The sequence below is a fragment of the Suricata suricatta genome, chromosome 10, assembly GCF_006229205.1.
Source record: "Suricata suricatta isolate VVHF042 chromosome 10, meerkat_22Aug2017_6uvM2_HiC, whole genome shotgun sequence".
NCBI lineage: Eukaryota > Metazoa > Chordata > Mammalia > Carnivora > Herpestidae > Suricata > Suricata suricatta.
Window position 1 is genome coordinate 102,187,945 of NC_043709.1, and position 19,674 is coordinate 102,207,618.

Sequence of the window (19,674 nt, forward strand, 5' to 3'; positions counted from 1 at the left end):
AGTCGGTTAAGCCTCCGACTTCAGCTCAGGTCAGATCTCACGTTCGTGGGTTCGAGCCCCGCGTCAGGCGCTGTGCTGACAGCTAGCTCAGAGCCAGGAGCCTGCTTCTGGTTCTGTGTCTCCGTCTCTCTCTGCCCCTCCCCCTCTCATGCTCTGTCTCTCTCTGTATCAAAAATAAATAAAACATTAAAAAAAAATTTTTTTTTAAAAAGAGTGTGTCTCCTTAACCAAATGTTTCTTATGTATAAAATATTAGCCCAATTTATCTGCCTTAGTACTCTTTTTTTTTCTGTTTTACATTTTTAAACCTCATTCAGAAGAGGTGAGCAAAACTTTGCCTATACTGTTCAGAACAGGACTAGAATAGTACTTAGGGCTAAATCAGGGAATAAAGAAAAGGGATGACATTAGGAGAATTTTAAAGGCTCTAAATTGATTGTTTTTGTTGAAGTATATAAACTATGGAGGGGAAAAGATGAAATCTTATCAGAATATTTTTTCATCATTATTTTGTTCTATATAGTGCTTAAAACCATGTTTTAGGATAATCTAGACCATTTTTTTAAATTTAAAAAAGTATCAGTTACCAAAAATATTTAAAATACATTGAGTTCTTTTTCTTAAGAAGCCTGTAAGTATGATAAATGTGTCAAAACCTGTGCTTGTTTATTTCAAACAACTTTCTTTTTTATTTTCCAGGTAACTTTTCTGTAGGTCACTTTCAGAGTTAGTGAGGTTTTATGCTCATTTTATATTTTGTGGGGTCGTTTTCAATATACAGTCCCCATATATTCTTCTCAAATGATTCAGAACACTTCTGCTAGATGTTTTGATAATCCTGGCTTCTTGATGGTAGCTAACTGGTAGCTGAAATCTCTTCTTTTTCATTATCTAAGTGGGTAATAGTAAGCTGCATTAATCTTCTAAAACCAGCTGCTGGACTGGTAAGGTATGTCTCAGTTTTATTGGTTACCTTGGCACCTGCAACACATTTTTTAAGTTGGCAATGGCAATCAGATTACCAGTTATATAGCACGGTTATGGAATTTTCTGTATTTGAATCTTGAATAGGTTGAGAAAGCAGCTTAACTTAATAAATTGAGGTGTTATATTAGGCGCAGTTGCTGATTTTGCCAGTATGACTTTCTATAGCTCATTTGTTCAACTAATATTTCTATTTATAAATGGGAATTCCTATTTGTAAAGTAGTAAATGTTTACATGGGTAGGATTAACAAAGAGGGTTATTTATTTTTAAGAATAACAAAGGATGAACGTAGGTTCACTGTACATCTTGGTGATTATTTTTCAAGAGAATTCCTTGCTTCCTTTTGACCCTAAGCTTTATTATCTTTGCTGATTGCCTCTGAATTCAAAAGGGACCTTAGGTCAGCAAACTTAGTAATTCAAAGAGCTTTCATTCTAGATACCACATTTGATTCTAGCTGCCATGAATTTAGGTTGGCAAGTTGGACAGACATTATCCCCATTTGTCAAACAAGGAGTCTGAAATCATCTTTCCAATATGCCTGTGCTAAATTGGAACAGAACTTTAATCAATATATGTGTGCTTTATTAATATGTCGAGTTTTTACTGCCAGAAGGCCAAGGTATCTTCCCTGAAAATAATACATGTTTATGGAAGAAGAAGCATTTTTCCTAATTATATCTGTATTGTTTTTGGCCGGTTTCCTGTAATATTTGAATTGACCTTACATGCAAAGTCCAAGTATGTATTAGTGTCTAGTTTTACCAAAGAACATTCTTTTAGATATTTTCTGCTGATAGTAAATGTTCTACAAACTTAATATACAGCATTTTAGATTGTTCTTCCCATTATATTTATAAATAACATCTTTAAGGTTTGCTTTTGTAGTTTTACATGTTTGTTGTAGAACATTAAAAACAAATATAAAACAAAATCTCTAGTGTTTCAACTACCAGAGAACTTTCAGAGTGCATCATCCTTTTTTTATTCTTAAAACAGTTCCTATTTTCTAAAGCCCTTTAGTTTGAGTGAGATACCATACCAGCTTGCTCAGTTAAAGCAACCTTTTGCTTCAGCAGCATTATTTTTCTTGTTCTTATTAGAATTACTATATGAAGGCAAAGACCAGTTGGGAAAACTTAGCTGGATTTGAAAATAAGAAAATTAAGGAAAATAGAATAGTGATCTTTGTAGTCATTTCTTAGAAATGAACCTTTTAGGGGCGCCTGGGTGGCTCAGTCGGTTAAGCCTCCGGCTTCAGCCTACGTCAGATCTCACGTTCGTGGGTTCGAGCCCCACATCAGGCTCGGTGCTGACAGCTAGCTCAGAGCCTGGAGCCTGTTTCAGATTCTGTGTCTCCTTCTCTCTCTGCCCCTCCCCCTCTCATGCTCTGTCTCTCTCTGTATCAAAACTAAATAAAACATTAAAAAAAATTTTTTTAAAGAAATGAACCTTTTAAATACATGGGTTTAACTTTAAGTTCAGCCGTAATTACTGACCTTGCTGTGGAAAGTTAGCCTTTAGAGGTAGAATCCTCCAAATCAGGAGTTTTGAATAATGCAGTTGAGTAATTGATGAGAATTAGAGTTAATCCTTTGATGCATTTCATTATAATCCATGCATTTCTGTGATTGTCAAATTATTTTCACTAATTTTATTTTAATCGATTTTGTCACTAAGACTATAGATGATCAAAATTTATATACTATAGTCTAACTTTTCTAGTACCTCTCCCTTATTTCCTATTCCCTGTGTTTTATGTGTTTAAGTGCCACTTGGCCAGTATATCAGTGCAGCTACTTAAATCCATATGGTTACGTAGATGAGGTGGGAATAGAAAATGAGGTGATTTTCTCTGTATCACCTCTCAGAAGTATTTTGTTATTCTTATATCTTATGTGTATTTTCCTCACATTGCTGAAATTTTTATTTGCAAAGAATTTACATTTTTATAAAGATTCTAAAATACCATATTAATATTACATATAATCATACTGAATTTTCTTCTGAAATTAATTAGAAATCTTATCTTTTATATGGATCTGAAAAGTCACTTTTCATTTTATGTTTCATATGTGCCAGACAATTTGCTCTTCTGTTATGCCAAACCAATCCAAATCCTTAATTGCTATACTCACTGAGTTTGTTACAGAGTACTATGATAATAGAATACCTGCCAAACTAAGCATGTGAATTCATGCCCATTCGTGGATTCACTGTTCAAAGTAGTTAAATACTGTGTTGATTAATGTATTAGGGAACAAGGCTGAACAAAAGATCTAACCAGTTAGAACATTTGACCTTCTTTTTAGCCAATAACTTCCTTTACCCGAAACACAGCTGAAGATGTTGACAACAGCCTGAATTTTCCCCTAGCCACATATAGAGGCCATGGAAGTAAGAAACCCCACTGTCTAACTATTCTTGTTTTCTTGTGGGAGCTAAATTGCCACTACTCAGCTCTGACCCTGCAATGGACCAGATCCTGCAGGCAAATCAGAAAAAAGCCAGGATGGTAAGAAGGCAATCTAATAGAAGCTTAAGAGGCAATCAAAATGAAAGTTCAAAGACTGTGGCTTTATTAATGTGTTTCTGTTGCTATTTTTATGTTTCTCAGGGAGTGAAGCCTGCCAGTTTTGACAAAGTAGCAATTCCTGAAGTAAAGGAAATTATTGAAGGATGCATAAGGCAAAACAAAGATGAAAGGTAAGTTGCTACTTTTGACTTAGGTATTGATTAAAATGTAATAATATGTCTGAATACAATACTCAGTCTAAAGTGTATTTAATATTTCACTTGTTATTTGTTTCTCTATTTATGTCATGGTATATCTTTAAAATTAGAGTTCTGAGGGTGCCTGGCTGGCTCAGTTGGTAGAGCATGTAACTTTTGATCTCAGGGTTGTGAGTTCAAGCCCCACATTGGGTATAAAGATTACTTAAAAAAACTAAAAATTAAAAATAATCTTTTAAAAGTAAACTTCTTTCCATTTAAGGTAGTATTGAGATTTGATATACTGAAATGTTATGGAAATGTGGTGTGGTAGGGTTTAAGTGAACCAGAAACTAGCTACTACATTCAGTTACAACTACTTACCTCAAGTGTCAGCATGATTTATAAAACTCAGTGGGGTTCAATCTCTTTCTAACCATTGAATTCTAAAAGGTGAAATAAAATCTTGGCTCTTGGAAATCAGCTCAACTATACAGGTCTTGATTTGCTGTCATTATGCCAAAATTGAAGAGCAAAACATCAAAATTCCTTTCAGTAAAAAGAGACAAGTTCGCCCAAAGCTTAGGAGGAGATCTGGCTTAGTCATTTGTACTAACAGGACTTTTCTCAGAGGAGTGGCAAGTATCTGATCTGTCATGTAGCTGATTCATCACCCATTAGGCATGGCAAAGATCCAGTGTCTATGAAAAATAATCTACCCTCACCATCCCCCCTCACCTTCCAAAAAAGAAAAAGTAGACCAGCCAGTGTAAATATAAATTGTAAGTTGAGCACAATCTATCTCCTGAAGAATGAGAACAATCAGGTATATCATCCAAACTAAAGAATTCAGTATCTTCACTTCTCTAGTCTCATTCTTTTTTGATAACTTTGTTATTTGGAAGAGTTTAACATCATGATCTTTAAGGCTATTCAGTAGAAGTTTAGTTTGGGTTTCTAATTTCATATAGTGTTAGGAAAGGAGATTCCTTAATCTTCTAAGAACTTTTTTTTTTTTTTTTACTATAAACAAAAGAGTATTTCTTTCCAGTCTTAGAACATATGATAGTTTCTTTTCTGAATAATATAGTTTACTAGATTACTGGTATTTTGAAACCATTTATCCAAAGAAGATTATTCCACAATCATACTTCTTGCCTAGTACACAAACTGTTGAACAAGGAATTGAATTTATTGGGGTAAAGTTGTAGTAGAAGGTAAAGAACTAGATATCAAAAACCCTATTTTCAAATTTTGATTCAACCATTTAAGCCTTCTAACTATGAGCAAAATTTTCATCCTCTCTGAGCCTGCATTTCCTAATAATTCATTGAATGTTGGTGAAAGATTAGATGGGACCACATAAGAGGAATTTTTGTTAACTATAAATTCTACATAAACTATGTGGTATTTTTAAGCTATGATATTCTGTGTATTACTTGCTCTTATTAATGCATCGTTAACTAATATGAGATTAGGTCTCTTAAAAAATATCACTTAGAGCTCTTATTTATAAATGAGATTGTTCTCATGTTCTGTAACTTGAGATCAAAACTATAATCACTATTTACATGGAGCAGTGTAGAAATGAGTTATAAAATCTCCTTTGCTTTTTTTAATAGTCCTTTTTTATTATTCCAAATATAACAGTAATCAGCCACACTTGAAAATTGTTTTAAATCTAATAACATTTTGTTTTATTTTTGTTTCACCTCCCTCTCTTTGGTAGATATTCTATCAAAGACCTTTTGAACCACGCCTTCTTCCAGGAGGAAACAGGGGTACGGGTAGAATTAGCAGAAGAAGATGATGGAGAAAAGATAGCCATTAAATTATGGCTTCGTATTGAAGATATTAAGAAATTAAAGGGAAAATACAAAGACAATGAAGCTATTGAGTTTTCCTTTGACTTGGAAAGAGATGTGCCAGAAGATGTTGCTCAAGAAATGGTAAATTAGCACTGATCTGCCATTTAAAAATTGATGTAGATTTATATTGGTATTATTGAGCAAAAAAGCAGTATGGATGACAGATGTCATTGATACAAAACTGTATTGATTAATGGCCCCAAAGTTATTTTTATTTGAGGAAAATTAATAGGTAGAGATATAAGGATGGATGGATGGATGGATCTAAAATGTATCCTGAAGTAATTTGAAAGTCTGTAAGGTTGAATGACTCAATCTACATAAACCTAGTGAGTTAGAATGGCAGTTTATATTTTCTAAATATCTAAATATTGATCAATTATTTGGATCAACTCTATACATATATCATGAATTGTTTTTCCAGAGGGAGTTTTCAGAATTAGTTATTAGTAGACAGCCTTTGATCAGTCATCTTTTGATCTCTCTCTCTGCCCCTCCCCTGCTCCCTCTCTCAAAAATAAATAAATGTTAAACATTTTTGAAAAAAATGAACCAGATTATATTAAAAAAATACAACTTTTCAGAAAAGAAACACTTCACCAATTTTAAGGTTGCCATAGTACCTAAAAGTGCAGATTAAAAGTACTTTTAGAATATCTCTACTAGAATTTATAAGAACCATTCAGTAGAAGGGGTCAGATATGAAAGAGATCCTTATTTTAAATGTTAGTTTTTTATACCAGTAGAGATTTGTGTTTTTGTTGTTTGTCTGTTTGTTTTTTAACTTGCATGTATTTACCACAGTTGTTTCATCTGGTTAAGTTGTCGCCTAGTGAAGCGAAGTTAAAAACAACACAGATTGATATTAATAGTTAAATGTGAGCAGGAAACAGAGTGACTAGAATAAAATGAGCCTTATTTGGTTTAAAACCTTTGGTTTTAGGTTCCCCATTGCTTTATTGTTGTTAGGAGTGAAAGTACACCTACCCTGAAAGTTTCTACAAAGATGTTGGCTTCCAGTCCATTAGTATCTACAAAAATGGTGGAGAAATGCATAATACAGACCAGTAATTTCAGTTTGGTTAAGACCAGTCCTTAGAGAGGTCTTTCTTCCCCCCTTTTCTTACTTTTTCCCCCCCAAATGGCTTTTAAAAAATATATTTGTTTTCTTTTGATATTGTACTGCTTCCTAATGCACTCTTTTATCCTATAGGTAGAGTCTGGGTATGTCTGTGAAGGTGATCACAAGACCATGGCAAAAGCCATCAAAGATAGAGTGTCATTAATTAAGAGAAAACGAGAACAGCGGCAGTTGGTGCGGGAGGAGCAAGAAAAAAGAAAGCAGGAAGAGATCAGTCAGAAACACCAGGTAGAACAACAATCAAGTACTTCCCAGGCAGGAGTTAAGCAGATCCCATCTGCTAGTACTGGCATGCCTCCTGCTTCTACCACATCAGCTTCAGTTTCTACACAAGTAGAACCTGAAGAACCTGAGGCAGATCAACATCAACAACTGCAGTACCAACAAACTAGTATATCTGTGTTGTGTAAGTATTTTGGGAAGTGGACAAGTATGCTAAGGATACTCCTAATTGATTTTTCATCTTCTTATTCATCATTTTTCACTGGCCTCTTGGTTTGAATCATAAATCCAGTATATAATAAGAAATTTGAAGTGATTACCGTCTGCCTTTTCTCTCTATTCTGTCATCCACCACTAACAGACTAGGACAGGACAGTAAGGAAATGGGATTAGGATATAAAATAATTTTATAGTTTCCAACATCTTGGAAGTTCTAGTTTGTAGACTTTTTACAGTTCGTTACTACTTTTTACAGTTCCTTAAAATAAAATGGAATTATGAAACTAATTATTAACACTGTATGCAAACTAACTGGGACTTAAATTAAAACTTAAAAAAAAAACTTACATCTGTAAAAATAAATTAATAAAATGAAATAACTAATAATGAATAATGAACAAGTTTATCTTAGCTATTTGTAAATGAATCCATTAATCTGGTTCAGCTTTTTTTTTTTTTTTTTTAGCAAAGCTGAAGAACATATAGACTAGAAACTAATGCAGCTCTTAGTTTTTGTTTGAACTACCTGCTTAATACTAAAATGCACTGCTCTCCAAGTTAAGAATTTGAAAGCTACATCAAACCTGTGGCTAATAGCATTCCATTTTAGTTCCCTTATTTTTCAGGTAATAATATTTTATGACAGCCATGAAATTTCTTTTTTAAAGACATTAAAACATTTTTCCATATGGATCCTTCATGTTTTTAAGCATAGAAATCTACTTAGTAAAGTAACTAGTATTTGTTTTTTATTTAGTTCAGGTCTTTACAAAGAAAAAAACTAACCCTAGAGTCATGGGTTTGTGATGGGAAAATATAAACCTCCTTTTCGTGATGTGTCTCTCTGTGTTTCTTGGCAATTTATTTCTCCTTCAGCTGACGGGACGGTTGACAGTGGTCAAGGATCTTCTGTCTTCACAGACTCTCGAGTGAGCAGCCAACAGACAGTTTCATATGGGTCCCAGCATGATCAGGCACATTCTGCTGGCACAACCCCAGGGCATACAGCGTCTGTTGTCCAAGCACAGTCTCAGCCTCATGGGGTATATCCCCCCTCAAGTATGGTAAGTAACTGCCTGTAATGAGGGCTGATAGATGTAATGTGTTAATTTCAGATGCTTTCTACTATCCAAGTAATAGCATGAGTCTGAAGTAGATAATATAAATGGTATATTTGTAAAGCAAATAGGTTTATTAGAGTAATAATAGAGTAGTAATTCAGTTAGGCTAGAACATAAACAATGTATGAGAATTCGCTGAACTTCCTGGGTGAAGAAACTATGTACAAGATTTAGACTAATCTGTATTTGATTAAAGATCATGCCCTCATTAGCACTTTAGAGTTGAAGCTGTTCAAATCAGCATAAGTTGGACATACAAATATTTCGAGGGTTGGGTGTGTGGAGTGTTTTTCAAAAGCTTACTTAAAAGAATTACTAAGCATTTTTTGTAAGATTTCTTAACTGTATAAAACACAGGTAAGACATTCAAACCATTATAGAATGCTGCATGTGAGTACTTTAGAGTGAAAAAATCCTTTATTTGTATGACCATTTAATTTAGCGCTTGTTTAGTTAACCATCAGTTGCTATGCGTGTTCCTGCCTTAAAGTCTGTGTTGGACACAAATTCCTTCCCCAGTATATGTTCATTTGCTTTTTTCTCTTTATTTGGTATGGTTTTATTACAGACTTATTTTCAGAATCAACTTATGGAGATTATTTTCTGAAATATTTTATGCATTTATATGTAAACACAGACATACACTGCCCCATGTTTTACATTAGCCATTCTTGCTTTTCATATAGAAAATGTTAAAATAGATGATCAGGTAATACCCCATTTCTTTTGTAGACCCTCTGTGAAGTCCTGAGTGGTAAAGTACATTATCTGCCTCAGGAAGGAATTGGGGAATAACTGGTCGCTGTATAGACTTGTTTAGTGAGATCTTTAGACATATTTTTCCCCTCTTTCTCAGAAAGCTTTTAAATCTGAATTTTGTGGAACTTTTGCTCTACATTAAATGAAAATCTTTCTCTGTTAAGGTACTTCTGTTTGCTCTGCTCTTTTGTCCTACAGCTTGGAATAAAAGATGTTTGTATGTTTCAGAGTCCATTCATGAGTTGGCTAGGTCTCAAGATGAATGGCCACAGTAATGCAGAGAAAACTACTAATACACTAATGTTTTCTACTTTTCTGACCTTTAAAATAAGTAGGTAGGGTAGGAAAAGTTACAAAGATCTATATAGATGTATTTCCGTGTTCTAACAAATGCTATTTGTCAGCATTTCTTGTACGTTTCTACTTTTGTGGATCATCATAACTAGATTCTTTTTTGACTGTTTTTAATGTCCTTGCTTCCCTCATCACAGGGTAATGAACATTAGGTGTCTTTATTTTTGAAAAGGAAATAGAATGATCATTTATGAAGATTTTAAATATTTGAGCTACATAGTTACGTTTATTTATTGATACCCTAAAAAGCAGACTGTTAATGAAAGTCTTGCCTTTTAATGACAGTATTCTGTGGAGGTATCATGAAGGGTCGTCAAATATTGAGAATTTTTTTTTAATCCTATGATTATTTTTCTTTCTTATTGCAGAACGAATTTACTGTGGCTTACAATAATATATCACTTATATGTGGAATAAAAAAATTAGAATAAAAGAGAAACAAGGGTGGAGAAGAATAGAACCAGGAATAAACTAAGTATGATAAGTATGATAATGCTTAAGTACTTGCTACTGGTAGGCCACAAATTTGGTTCAAAGGATTCTATGCAACCAGTTTCAGAAAAGAAAATGCAGTCAGTTATGCAGTTCACAATATCTAAAGGGAAATGACCAACTTGCTCAGGACAACCTTAACAGTGTTAGGTATACTGCTTTTTAGCTATATTAAAATTTTTATGTTGAGGTGCCTCAAACTTTATAACCCTAAGCTGAATCTCCAATATTCTAGAAAATTATTAAAGTTTTACTCTTCAGAGATTGACCTTTAAGGTATTTTTCCATTGACTACTTTAGTAAAACTACAGAATGTGTCTGTCACGATTACCTCTAGGAAGCTAATGCTTTTCCTATTAGAAAATGACTTTTTACCCTTTACAGATAAAGATAAGACATGTAATAAATAAAATACTCCGAGCCAACAATTTTTTTAGTCTGATGCCTTCTAAAATAGAATCGAGAAACCTTCTCTGAGATTTCCAGAGTTCCTGCAAAGTAATCCAGTCTTTTTTTTTTTTAATGTTTTAAATGTCTTTTAATTTATTTTTGAGAGACAGAGAGAGACAGTGCGAGCAGGGGAGGGTCAGAGAGAGGGAGACACAGAATCTGAAGCAGGCTCCAGACTCTGAGCTAGCTGTCAGCACAGAGCCTGACATGGGGCTCGAACTCACGAACTGTGAGATCATGACCTGAGTCGAAGCTGGACACCCAACCCACTGAGCCACCCAGGTGCCCCGTAATCCAGTCTTAAAGTCTTCTACACATTATAATGTACATTAAAACTAATAGAATTCATTTTTTCTTAATCTTAGTAAGTTTGCAGAAAACTGTAAGCGAGTATTCATTGTATTCCCTGTCTGTTCTACTACCTCAGTCAGTTGGCTCTTATTCATACATTCATAACAATTGATGTAATTTCAGAATATTTAGGAAGATAATTGATCATTATCGTGGTTGTTCACAAAAAACCTGTACTTGGCCAACAGTGTAGAGAGCATAGTTGTGGTCTTCCAGGTGTGCTTTGTGGAATTATACCCCTCCTTGAAAAAACTGAATTTGTGGGATTGGGGGAGGATGGACACTTCTTTAGGTCAGCTATGCCCTATTATCATTGTACGTTTGATTATTTTATTTTCAAAGTACTGTGTTTTTCATGTGTGTGTTTGTTTTCTGTTTAGCCTCGTCGTGGCCGTAGCATGTCGGTTTGTGTTCCCCATCTTTCTGCTGTTCCCTCTCTGTCCCGCATCTCTCCCAGTGCTCCTTCCACCCCACCACCAGTGCTGTCTGCACCTCTTTCTCCTTCCCTCCTTCGGATTGCCCCTGAGGAAACTTTTGCCGAAAAGCTTTCTAAAGCATTGGAGAGTGTCCTGCCTATGCACTCTGCCTCTCAGCGCAAGCACCGACGCTCCAGCCTGCCTTCCCTCTTTGTCAGTACTGTATGTAACTGTAAACTTCCTGACAAATGAAAATTTATTACCAATGAATACATCCAGGCATCAAGAATTTTAATAAAAATTAAATAAATAAAAGGACTACACTTAGTAATATATTCTGCTTTCAGAATACCAGTTCTTCCTATAGGAAACTTTTTTGTTACAAGGCTTTAAGATGGGAGAAAAAGCAAGGAGGTAATGAGAGAGAATACTTATAGTGCCCTGGGCACATATCAATATGTGCACAATAAAATTTAGCTTTAATTATATTCTCCTATCCCTAACTGACCTATACAAATCTTTGCATTTTCACTTATTAATATAAAGAATATGTATTACTTCATTTTAAATTCATTGCCTTAACCAAAAGCACATGTTCTCTTTATCAAAAAGTAACTCAAATACATTTTCTCTTCACATTATTGAAGACTGAAAGTTGCTTTTAATTTCTTAACAGTTTAAAATGATGGTGTTGACAAACTAAAAGACACATTCCCTTGTGGAAATTTGTCTCTTAGATATTGAATGAGGTGGGATCTTGACCCTAATGAATACATTATTTTTTTTGGAGGGTGCAAAATGTTTTATTAAAAGTTGTATTAAAGCACAGGAACAGAACTCATGAACAGAGAGCGAGCTCCTGTGACCTTAATGAATACATTATACATTACATACACATGTAGTACATAAGGGTTTTTTTGGCCCCATTTGTATCTATAAAAGATCTGTCTCTTAAAGTTGTGTTAAACACTGTGGGACCTTGCTGCTGCTTTTCCAGATAGAGATTATAGTTAACATTCCGATTTAACAATATCAAAATATTCAGATTTGTACTTAGGAGAACAATTAGTATTTTATGGCTTTGGGATACTCCTTGAATAAATGTAAAAAGAAGCATTCTGGCCTGAAATAGAAGCCCTTTGTAGCTGTTGTGAAGAAGTAACAGTTGAGCCATTTTGCTAACTTGATGGGGACTGTCCCTACTGAAAGAATTGGACTTATTACTCTTTCTAAGAAGAGTCCATGAAAGTGCATTATTACAGTGTACATTGTTTGCATTTGGCTAGGTAGGATTCTAAATTTATAGAGTCTTATATCTAGAACTGCCTATGTGAACAAAAAAGTGCTGTTAAGTCTGTTAATATACCCTTTTCACTTGATTTGAACACAATTATTCACCCCTTAACTAGGATTAGAGAAGTGGATATTCAGCAATTTGACATCTGTCACATGTTTCATGTAGTAAAATTAACTGCATCTAGTTTACGATAGAGAAGGGGAAGGTGTTTCTGACAGTAGTCAGTAGTGTGATTTTACTGTCCACCAGAAATAACCTGGGTTGATTTCTAATTAGAAGACATACCATTAGTTGATAATAACACTGAAGCCTCTAACACAGCACAGGATAATAATACAGAATATAGGAAAACTTTGTATAGCAGATTAAATTGAAGTACCTTTCTTCTATCTTAAAAATGTTGAGCTTACTGTCTTCCCTTAATTCTTAACTATTTTAATTATTTTCCACAGATTTAAATATACATTAAAAGTGAGCATATTAATTGGGGGCAAAAACAAAATAAACACTTAGAAGATTCTTCCATTGCCTCTGAGAGAGGATGTTGTGGAAAAGCAGCTCTTATCTAATGCAAAGAGTCCCACAGAATAACTTTATTGACCCTGGATGTATTTAATGGATTTTTACTATGCACATAATTTACAAAAGCATTGTAATTTCTTTATTAATTATAAATTTGGTGTAACTATTTCATAGGGTTACACAGAGCTACCCAGTTTTGCATGTCTAATGTAATTTCACATATGAATGTATGAATTACTTGTCTTATTCATGTTGATACAGCCTCAGTCCATGGCGCATCCGTGTGGGGGGACCCCAACATACCCAGAATCACAGATATTTTTCCCAACTATTCATGAACGTCCAGTTTCATTTTCACCACCTCCCACCTGTCCACCGAAGGTGGCCATTTCTCAGCGGCGTAAGAGCACCTCCTTCTTGGAAGCCCAAACTCGCCACTTCCAACCCCTGCTGAGGACTGTTGGCCAAAATCTTCTTCCACCTGGTGGCAGCCCAACTAACTGGACACCAGAGGCCGTAGTTATGTTGGGCACTACAGCCAGTAGAATAACTGGAGAGCCATGTGAGATACAGGTTCATCCTATGTTTGAACAAACTCAAGTTCACGGTGACTATAGACCTGGACTAGTACTTCCAGAAGAAGCTCACTATTTTATTCCTCAGGAACCAGTGTATCTAGCTTACCAGGCCCAGGTGACAGAACAGTATGAGGGTATTCCGTACAACTCACCAGTACTGTCAAGTCCTATGAAACAGATACCTGAACAGAAGCCAGTACAAGGGGGCCCTACCTCAAGTTCTGTCTTTGAATTTCCATCTGGACAGGCTTTCCTGGTAGGACACCTTCAGAATTTAAGATTAGATTCTGGATTAAGTCCAGGATCTCCCCTCTCTAGTATTTCTGCACCTATCGGTACAGATGCTACACGTTTGAAATTTCACCCTGTCTTTGTTCCTCATTCTGCGCCTGCTGTGTTAACTCATAACAATGAGAGCAGAAGCAATTGTGTATTTGAGTTTCATGTTCACACTCCAAGCTCCTCTTCAGGAGAAGGAGGAGGAGTTTTGCCTCAGCGTGTTTACCGAAATCGACAGGTTGCAGTGGACTTGAATCAGGAAGAATCGCCTCCTCAATCAGTTGGATTGCATGGCCGCCTACAGCCTGTGACTGAAGAACAGCGTAATTACCATGCCCCAGAATTGACCGTTTCTGTGGTAGAGCCTATCGGACAGAACTGGCCAATAGGAAGCCCAGAATATTCCAGTGATTCCTCACAAATTACTTCTTCAGATCCCAGTGATTTTCAATCACCTCCCCCTATAGGGGGTGCAGCTGCGTCTTTTGGCTCTGACATCTCATTACCCTTTATCCGTCTGCCTCAGACAGTGTTACAAGAATCCCCACTTTTCTTCTGTTTCCCCCAAGGAACCACATCTCAGCAGGTTTTATCTGCCTCATTTTCTTCAGGAGGATCTGCACTCCATCCACAGGTTATAGGAAGACTTCCACAATTCTTTTAAACTACCCTACTGTACATCATTACATTTAAGTTTTCTCTTCCTCCTTTCCATTTATGTGGATTATTTTTTATTTTATTCATAATATTAGTATTTCTCCTTTTTGGGGGATTATAATCTACTTGTATATAAGAACAAAATATGAGTGAGAAGCTGCCTCATTTACCTACAATATGTGCAAACCCTTGAAAGAAAACAAAAACTTGAACTTTAGTTACTTCTATTCATATGTAGAATAATTTTAATTTGTAGTGAAAATGTAAATGTCTGTAATATAAAGTTAACTCATCATGGATAATTTCAAATACTAATGTGAAGTATTTCTTTCTCCCTAGAAACAAACATAGCTAGTTAAAAAAAAAAAAAAAGTTAAGATTTTTTTTCCCTATAAAATGAAAAGAATGGAAAGTAGGGAATTTTTAAAAGAGTATTAAGAATACACAAAATTTACATTAGTTTGGAAGAATTTTAAAAGACAGAGAAAGGAAACATCTTAAGGATTTAAGAACAAATGAAAATGCCTTTTAAAATGGCATCATTTGAACAAGTCACTGTAGTATATGTCCAAATAAAATACTGATCTATAAAGTTGACCGATTCCAATTTTTAGCAACAAAATTATAATCTGGTGTGGGAGTTAGGGGGTTTTTGTTTGTTTTTAAGGATTTGTGAACTCTGTTTCTCAGCTTGCAGCATACCTCTGAGACCTTTGTTCTTTCCTCAACAAATTAAATTTTGTTAACTTATGTGTATGAACATATGCACTCTTGCAAATAAGGACAAAGTAATGGACATAACAGATTTCAACAAGTGGAGTCAGTATTAACTGTCATATTTTCCTTTGATATATTTTATCAAATGCGTAAGTGTTGTAAAATCTATATAGGAGACTTTCCAATTATATATTCAAGGCATCGCTTGGATCTTTTAAATATTCCACTCTTATAAAATATGTTCTTTACTTTCTTCATGTGTTCTTCCCTCATAAGGGGCATAAACAATAGAAGCAAAAAGATCTAAAAACTTGAAAATTATGCTTCATGGGCATGCAGTGTACTCACTGTGTGCTCACATTAATACACTGCTTGTCAGCCTGTATTATACATCTTAATGCACTGCCAGCTGTTCTTCTTTGAACTTTTCAAAGTAAAACGTCAGGTGGTAAATTTACAGACATACTGCAAAAAGAATGAATACTTAATAGTGGTTAGCAGTGACATATGGTGTCAAATCCAAGTAGACTTAAGAGAAACCCCTCTAAACTGAAATGAATGCCAAAGGTTGTGGGCCTTTTCATTTCTTTAACTTACCTGTATAAAATCCTACATTCATTTCTCACTTTCTCATTTATTTTAACTTAGACTTCTAGGTCAGGGTTTCTCCAGTTCAACACTCTTGATGTTTTAGGTTGGATAATTCTTTGTTGTGGGTTGTGGTTCTGTGCACTGTAGGATGTTGCGCAGCATCCTCAGCTTCTAACTAGTAGATGCCTGTGGAAACTACCTCCCCCAGTTGTGACAACCAAAAATATCCTGGGAGGGCAAAATCACTTCTAGTTGACAACCATTACTCTAGGTTAGTGATGATAATAAGTTTTTTACATTTTTAATAAAAGTCACTCTAGCACTACAGGAAGTAGCAAAAGGAACCAAATTAGCACTATCAGATACCCTTTGCCTTTATTCCAGTACAGGGTTATTTCACATTGGTAGTTGTACTACCTTTTCCTGATTATTATACTTTTAGTAACAATTCTCTTGCAAATTTTACTATTTTGGCCAGCTAGAATTATAGCCCGAGCACGGCAGTAGTAGGTTAGGTTTTAACCATCAGTGGTTTTTGCATGGGATCAGGATACGTTCTGTGATATCATCCGCCTTTAACCCTTTCTTACAAAAGATGCCCCAACAGTCTCCCATATACTTAATCAAGCTAATGTTTCATCTTGCTCAAGCAAACTCTCAGGAGTTTGAATGTTTATTGCAAAAGCCTGACCTCTCTGTATACTTACGGGGCTTCATTAATTTGTTGTATTCACTTTTTTCCTTTAGGCACAGGGGCAAAGCCAGGGTCAACCATCCTCAAGTAGCCTAACAGGGGTTCCATCTTCCCTACCCATACAACATTCCCAACAGGTAAGAACAACTAACTCATTGTCACATTTTATATATTAACAGTAGCCAAAACGCTGTGTAACATGTTTTCATGAATTAGATTCCTTACGTAAGTAAATGACATGCTGTAGTTTTGAAAGAATAATCAAGAGGCATAACATTTCTTATGTCCAGCAACATTTTATAAAATCTTCCCCTTTGTTTAATGTATTTTTAAATATCTACTAAATTTAGGCATATGTTGAAATTCAAAAGAATTGTTAACATATTCATCTGCCTCCTTAAATAGATAATTCTACACATAATTTAACAATACAAAGAATGTCCATTTTCTTTTTATATTTGTGACTTACCTTTTATGAGCATTTTACTATTGCTTACATTGTATTTGACTAATAATGCTGCACTCCTTTTTAATTAATTTCTAATCCGTGAGATGAAGTATCAGATTTTATGCTAAGAGAACTGAACAGGTACTTGAGGAACTTTTTAAACATCTTTTAAACTTTTGATTTAGGCAGTTTATTCCTAAAAGGCCACAGAACTCAAAAGAGTAGTACAATGCTGATGTAGTCAACAGCAAAACTAGTAATTCTAAAATTAAACATCTATAGTTCATTACTGATATTAGTTGATAGCAATTATTTGCATGAGAATAATGCTTTTTTGACAGTTAAATATTTATTAGTGGTTTCAAATAAAATTTATAGCCACCACATTTGTCATAAAAACTTACTGATAAACTAGTTCATTGATAGTTCCCTACGAAGTGTGTGTTTCCCAGCCACCAAATCATAAATTGGTTTCTGTTTCTATTAATTTTTGTTTTATTTTATTTTTAATGTTTGTTAATTTTTGAGAGAGAGAAAGAGAGACTAAGCGTGACTGGGGAAGTGGCGGGGGCAGAGAGAGAGGGAGGCAAACTCTAGGCTCCAAGCTGTGAGCACAGAGCCCAATGCAGGGCTCAAACTCATGAACTGTGAGATCATGACCTGAGCCAAAGTCAGATGCTTAACTGACTGAGCCACCCAGGTACGCCTCTATTAATTTTTTAAACAAAGCTTTTAATTTTTATTACAGACAATCTTCTTCCAGTCTAGCATGTAATCATAAAACCATTCGATTATTGATTAAATCATTTGATCAAACTGATTGATAGTTTAAATTAGTTGTTCCTTGTACAGGATTAGTTTGGTTATACATACATTTACTTGGCAGTCAACAGCCTATCTACAGAATTTTAAGGCTGGTAATCATATGCTTTGTCTTGCTCCTGTTCTTTCTTTCAGACAAGTTGCTGAATCTGTATATAATTATAGTTAAATTTGAGTAGTCACATTTTTGCCAACCTTAACAAATTGTATTTTAGTTCCATTAACCTTTAGTGAAAATGCAAATTTAAAGTTACATAAAGCTGTTTGAGGGCAGAAGCACTGTCAGGTGCCACTCCTAGTTTGATTATCTTTGGACATAGGCCAACACGAATAAACCTGAGTACATGTGAGTGTTTGCACTGTTTTTCCTTCTCCAAAAAGAATTTATTATATGTATTATATGTGGGCATATATATCTGTATACTTACTAGCAAATGAAGATAGTGAAACAAACCATTCAGATTATTAGTAAGAAAAATATGTGGGGGTAAAGGGAGGACAATTCCATAAATGGTTAGGTTAAAAGAAGTTGGGTAGTTAACTCTTCTGGGGAAAAAATGTAGCTAAATATGGCTACAATACAAACAAAATATGTGTGTCAGTGATGCTTTCTGTAGGTACTTTTGTGAATTATTTTAAATGGAGGATGATACTTAAGGAGAATCATAAAATTGAGCCCTCGAATTACATAAGTATATGCAGTCTAGAATACTTAATGTTTTCAGGGTCATATAGCCAGTAAGTGGATAGAACTAAAAATCACAAGCCAGAATTCAACATATCTAGAGTAGTGAGGGTTTTTTTTTTAATATTAAAGCTCTACAGGGACTTAAGATTCTAGAGATACACTCAATAAGCTGCATTTATTTGTTTCAGCTACTGGGGTTTCATTTTTTTGTTTGTTTGGTTTTTTTTTAAAGGTTGTGAGCTCTGTCTCTGTAATATATGGGTGGAGTTTATTTTTAGATGTGAGTTTCATTTTACATACTATTGGTTTCCAACCCTCTCTTAGGAAACCATATCTCTAATTTTTTTGGAATGAGGAAATAATGTACTTTAGCTGAAGTTTACTTTATACCATGGGTTTCTGGAATGTAATCAATAAGGGATTGCTTTTTTCATGTTTTTATCAAGAGTCCCTTCTAATGGTATGGGTATTTTGAGGTACCAAAAATTGTTTCCTCCTACTAGAAAACTAGTAACTCTTTACTATATATGCCCTAACCCAGCTTACTTAATAATTTGTTCCATAGAGGGGCACCTGGGTGACTCAGTTAAGTGTCTGACTCTTGATTTTGGCACAGGTCATGATCCCAGGGTCATGGGATCGAGCCCCATGTTGGGCTCTGCGCTGAGTATGGAGCCTGCTTAAGATTCTCAGTCTCTTCCTCTGCCCCTCCTCTACTTGTGCTCACTCTCTTGTGTCTCTAAATAAGTAAATAAATAATAGAATAATATTACTATTTTTATATTATTATTATTATTGTATACTATTATATATTATTATTATCATTGACTATTTCCTCCATAGTCTTCAGGTATTTCTAAACTTTCTGTTCAACTGAGGCTCATGAACATTTTTTCCATCAAGCACCCTTCCTTATCCCACAGATAGTACATAGTCTGTATAGGCTATTTGAACTGGTTTCCAGAGGCAGGTTTATACAAAATATGTTTCCAAGTTGCTGTGCTAAACAATACCTGTTCGGCTGAAGTGTTGTTTATTAGCCAGTGAGATTATACACAAAAAGATTACTATATATCCCTGGCCTGCCCAGGGGTGCCACTTCTCCCTAAATACTCTAAGGTATAATTGGCCTACAGTCTCTAAGGTATTAACAGCTCGTAAATGGTAAAGCTAAAATTCCACATTCAATGTTTTTCTCACTATTTTGTGTAATCAGAGCTGTTCTTCAAGCAAATTAAATAAACAGTTGATAAAATACAATAAGAGAAAGAGATTAAAGGGAAGAGATT

The 19,674-nt window shown here is 34.8% G+C and overlaps 1 protein-coding gene across 12 annotated transcripts in view; it reads left to right on the forward strand.

Moving 5' to 3' along the window:
• Positions 1 to 19,674, forward strand: part of WNK1 (WNK lysine deficient protein kinase 1) — a 146,605-nt gene that overhangs the window by 99,792 nt on the left and 27,139 nt on the right. For 11 of the 12 annotated variants that reach the window (XM_029954003.1, XM_029954008.1, XM_029954002.1 and 8 more), the window contains exons 5-9: positions 3,605 to 3,693; positions 5,429 to 5,648; positions 6,781 to 7,114; positions 8,026 to 8,213; positions 16,481 to 16,564. In XM_029954003.1, the coding sequence (XP_029809863.1) occupies positions 3,605 to 3,693; positions 5,429 to 5,648; positions 6,781 to 7,114; positions 8,026 to 8,213; positions 16,481 to 16,564 (915 nt within the window). Of the gene's footprint in view, positions 1 to 3,604; positions 3,694 to 5,428; positions 5,649 to 6,780; positions 7,115 to 8,025; positions 8,214 to 13,172; positions 14,403 to 16,480; positions 16,565 to 19,674 lie in introns of all 12 variants that reach the window. The other variant, XM_029954013.1, reaches the window with a different exon arrangement.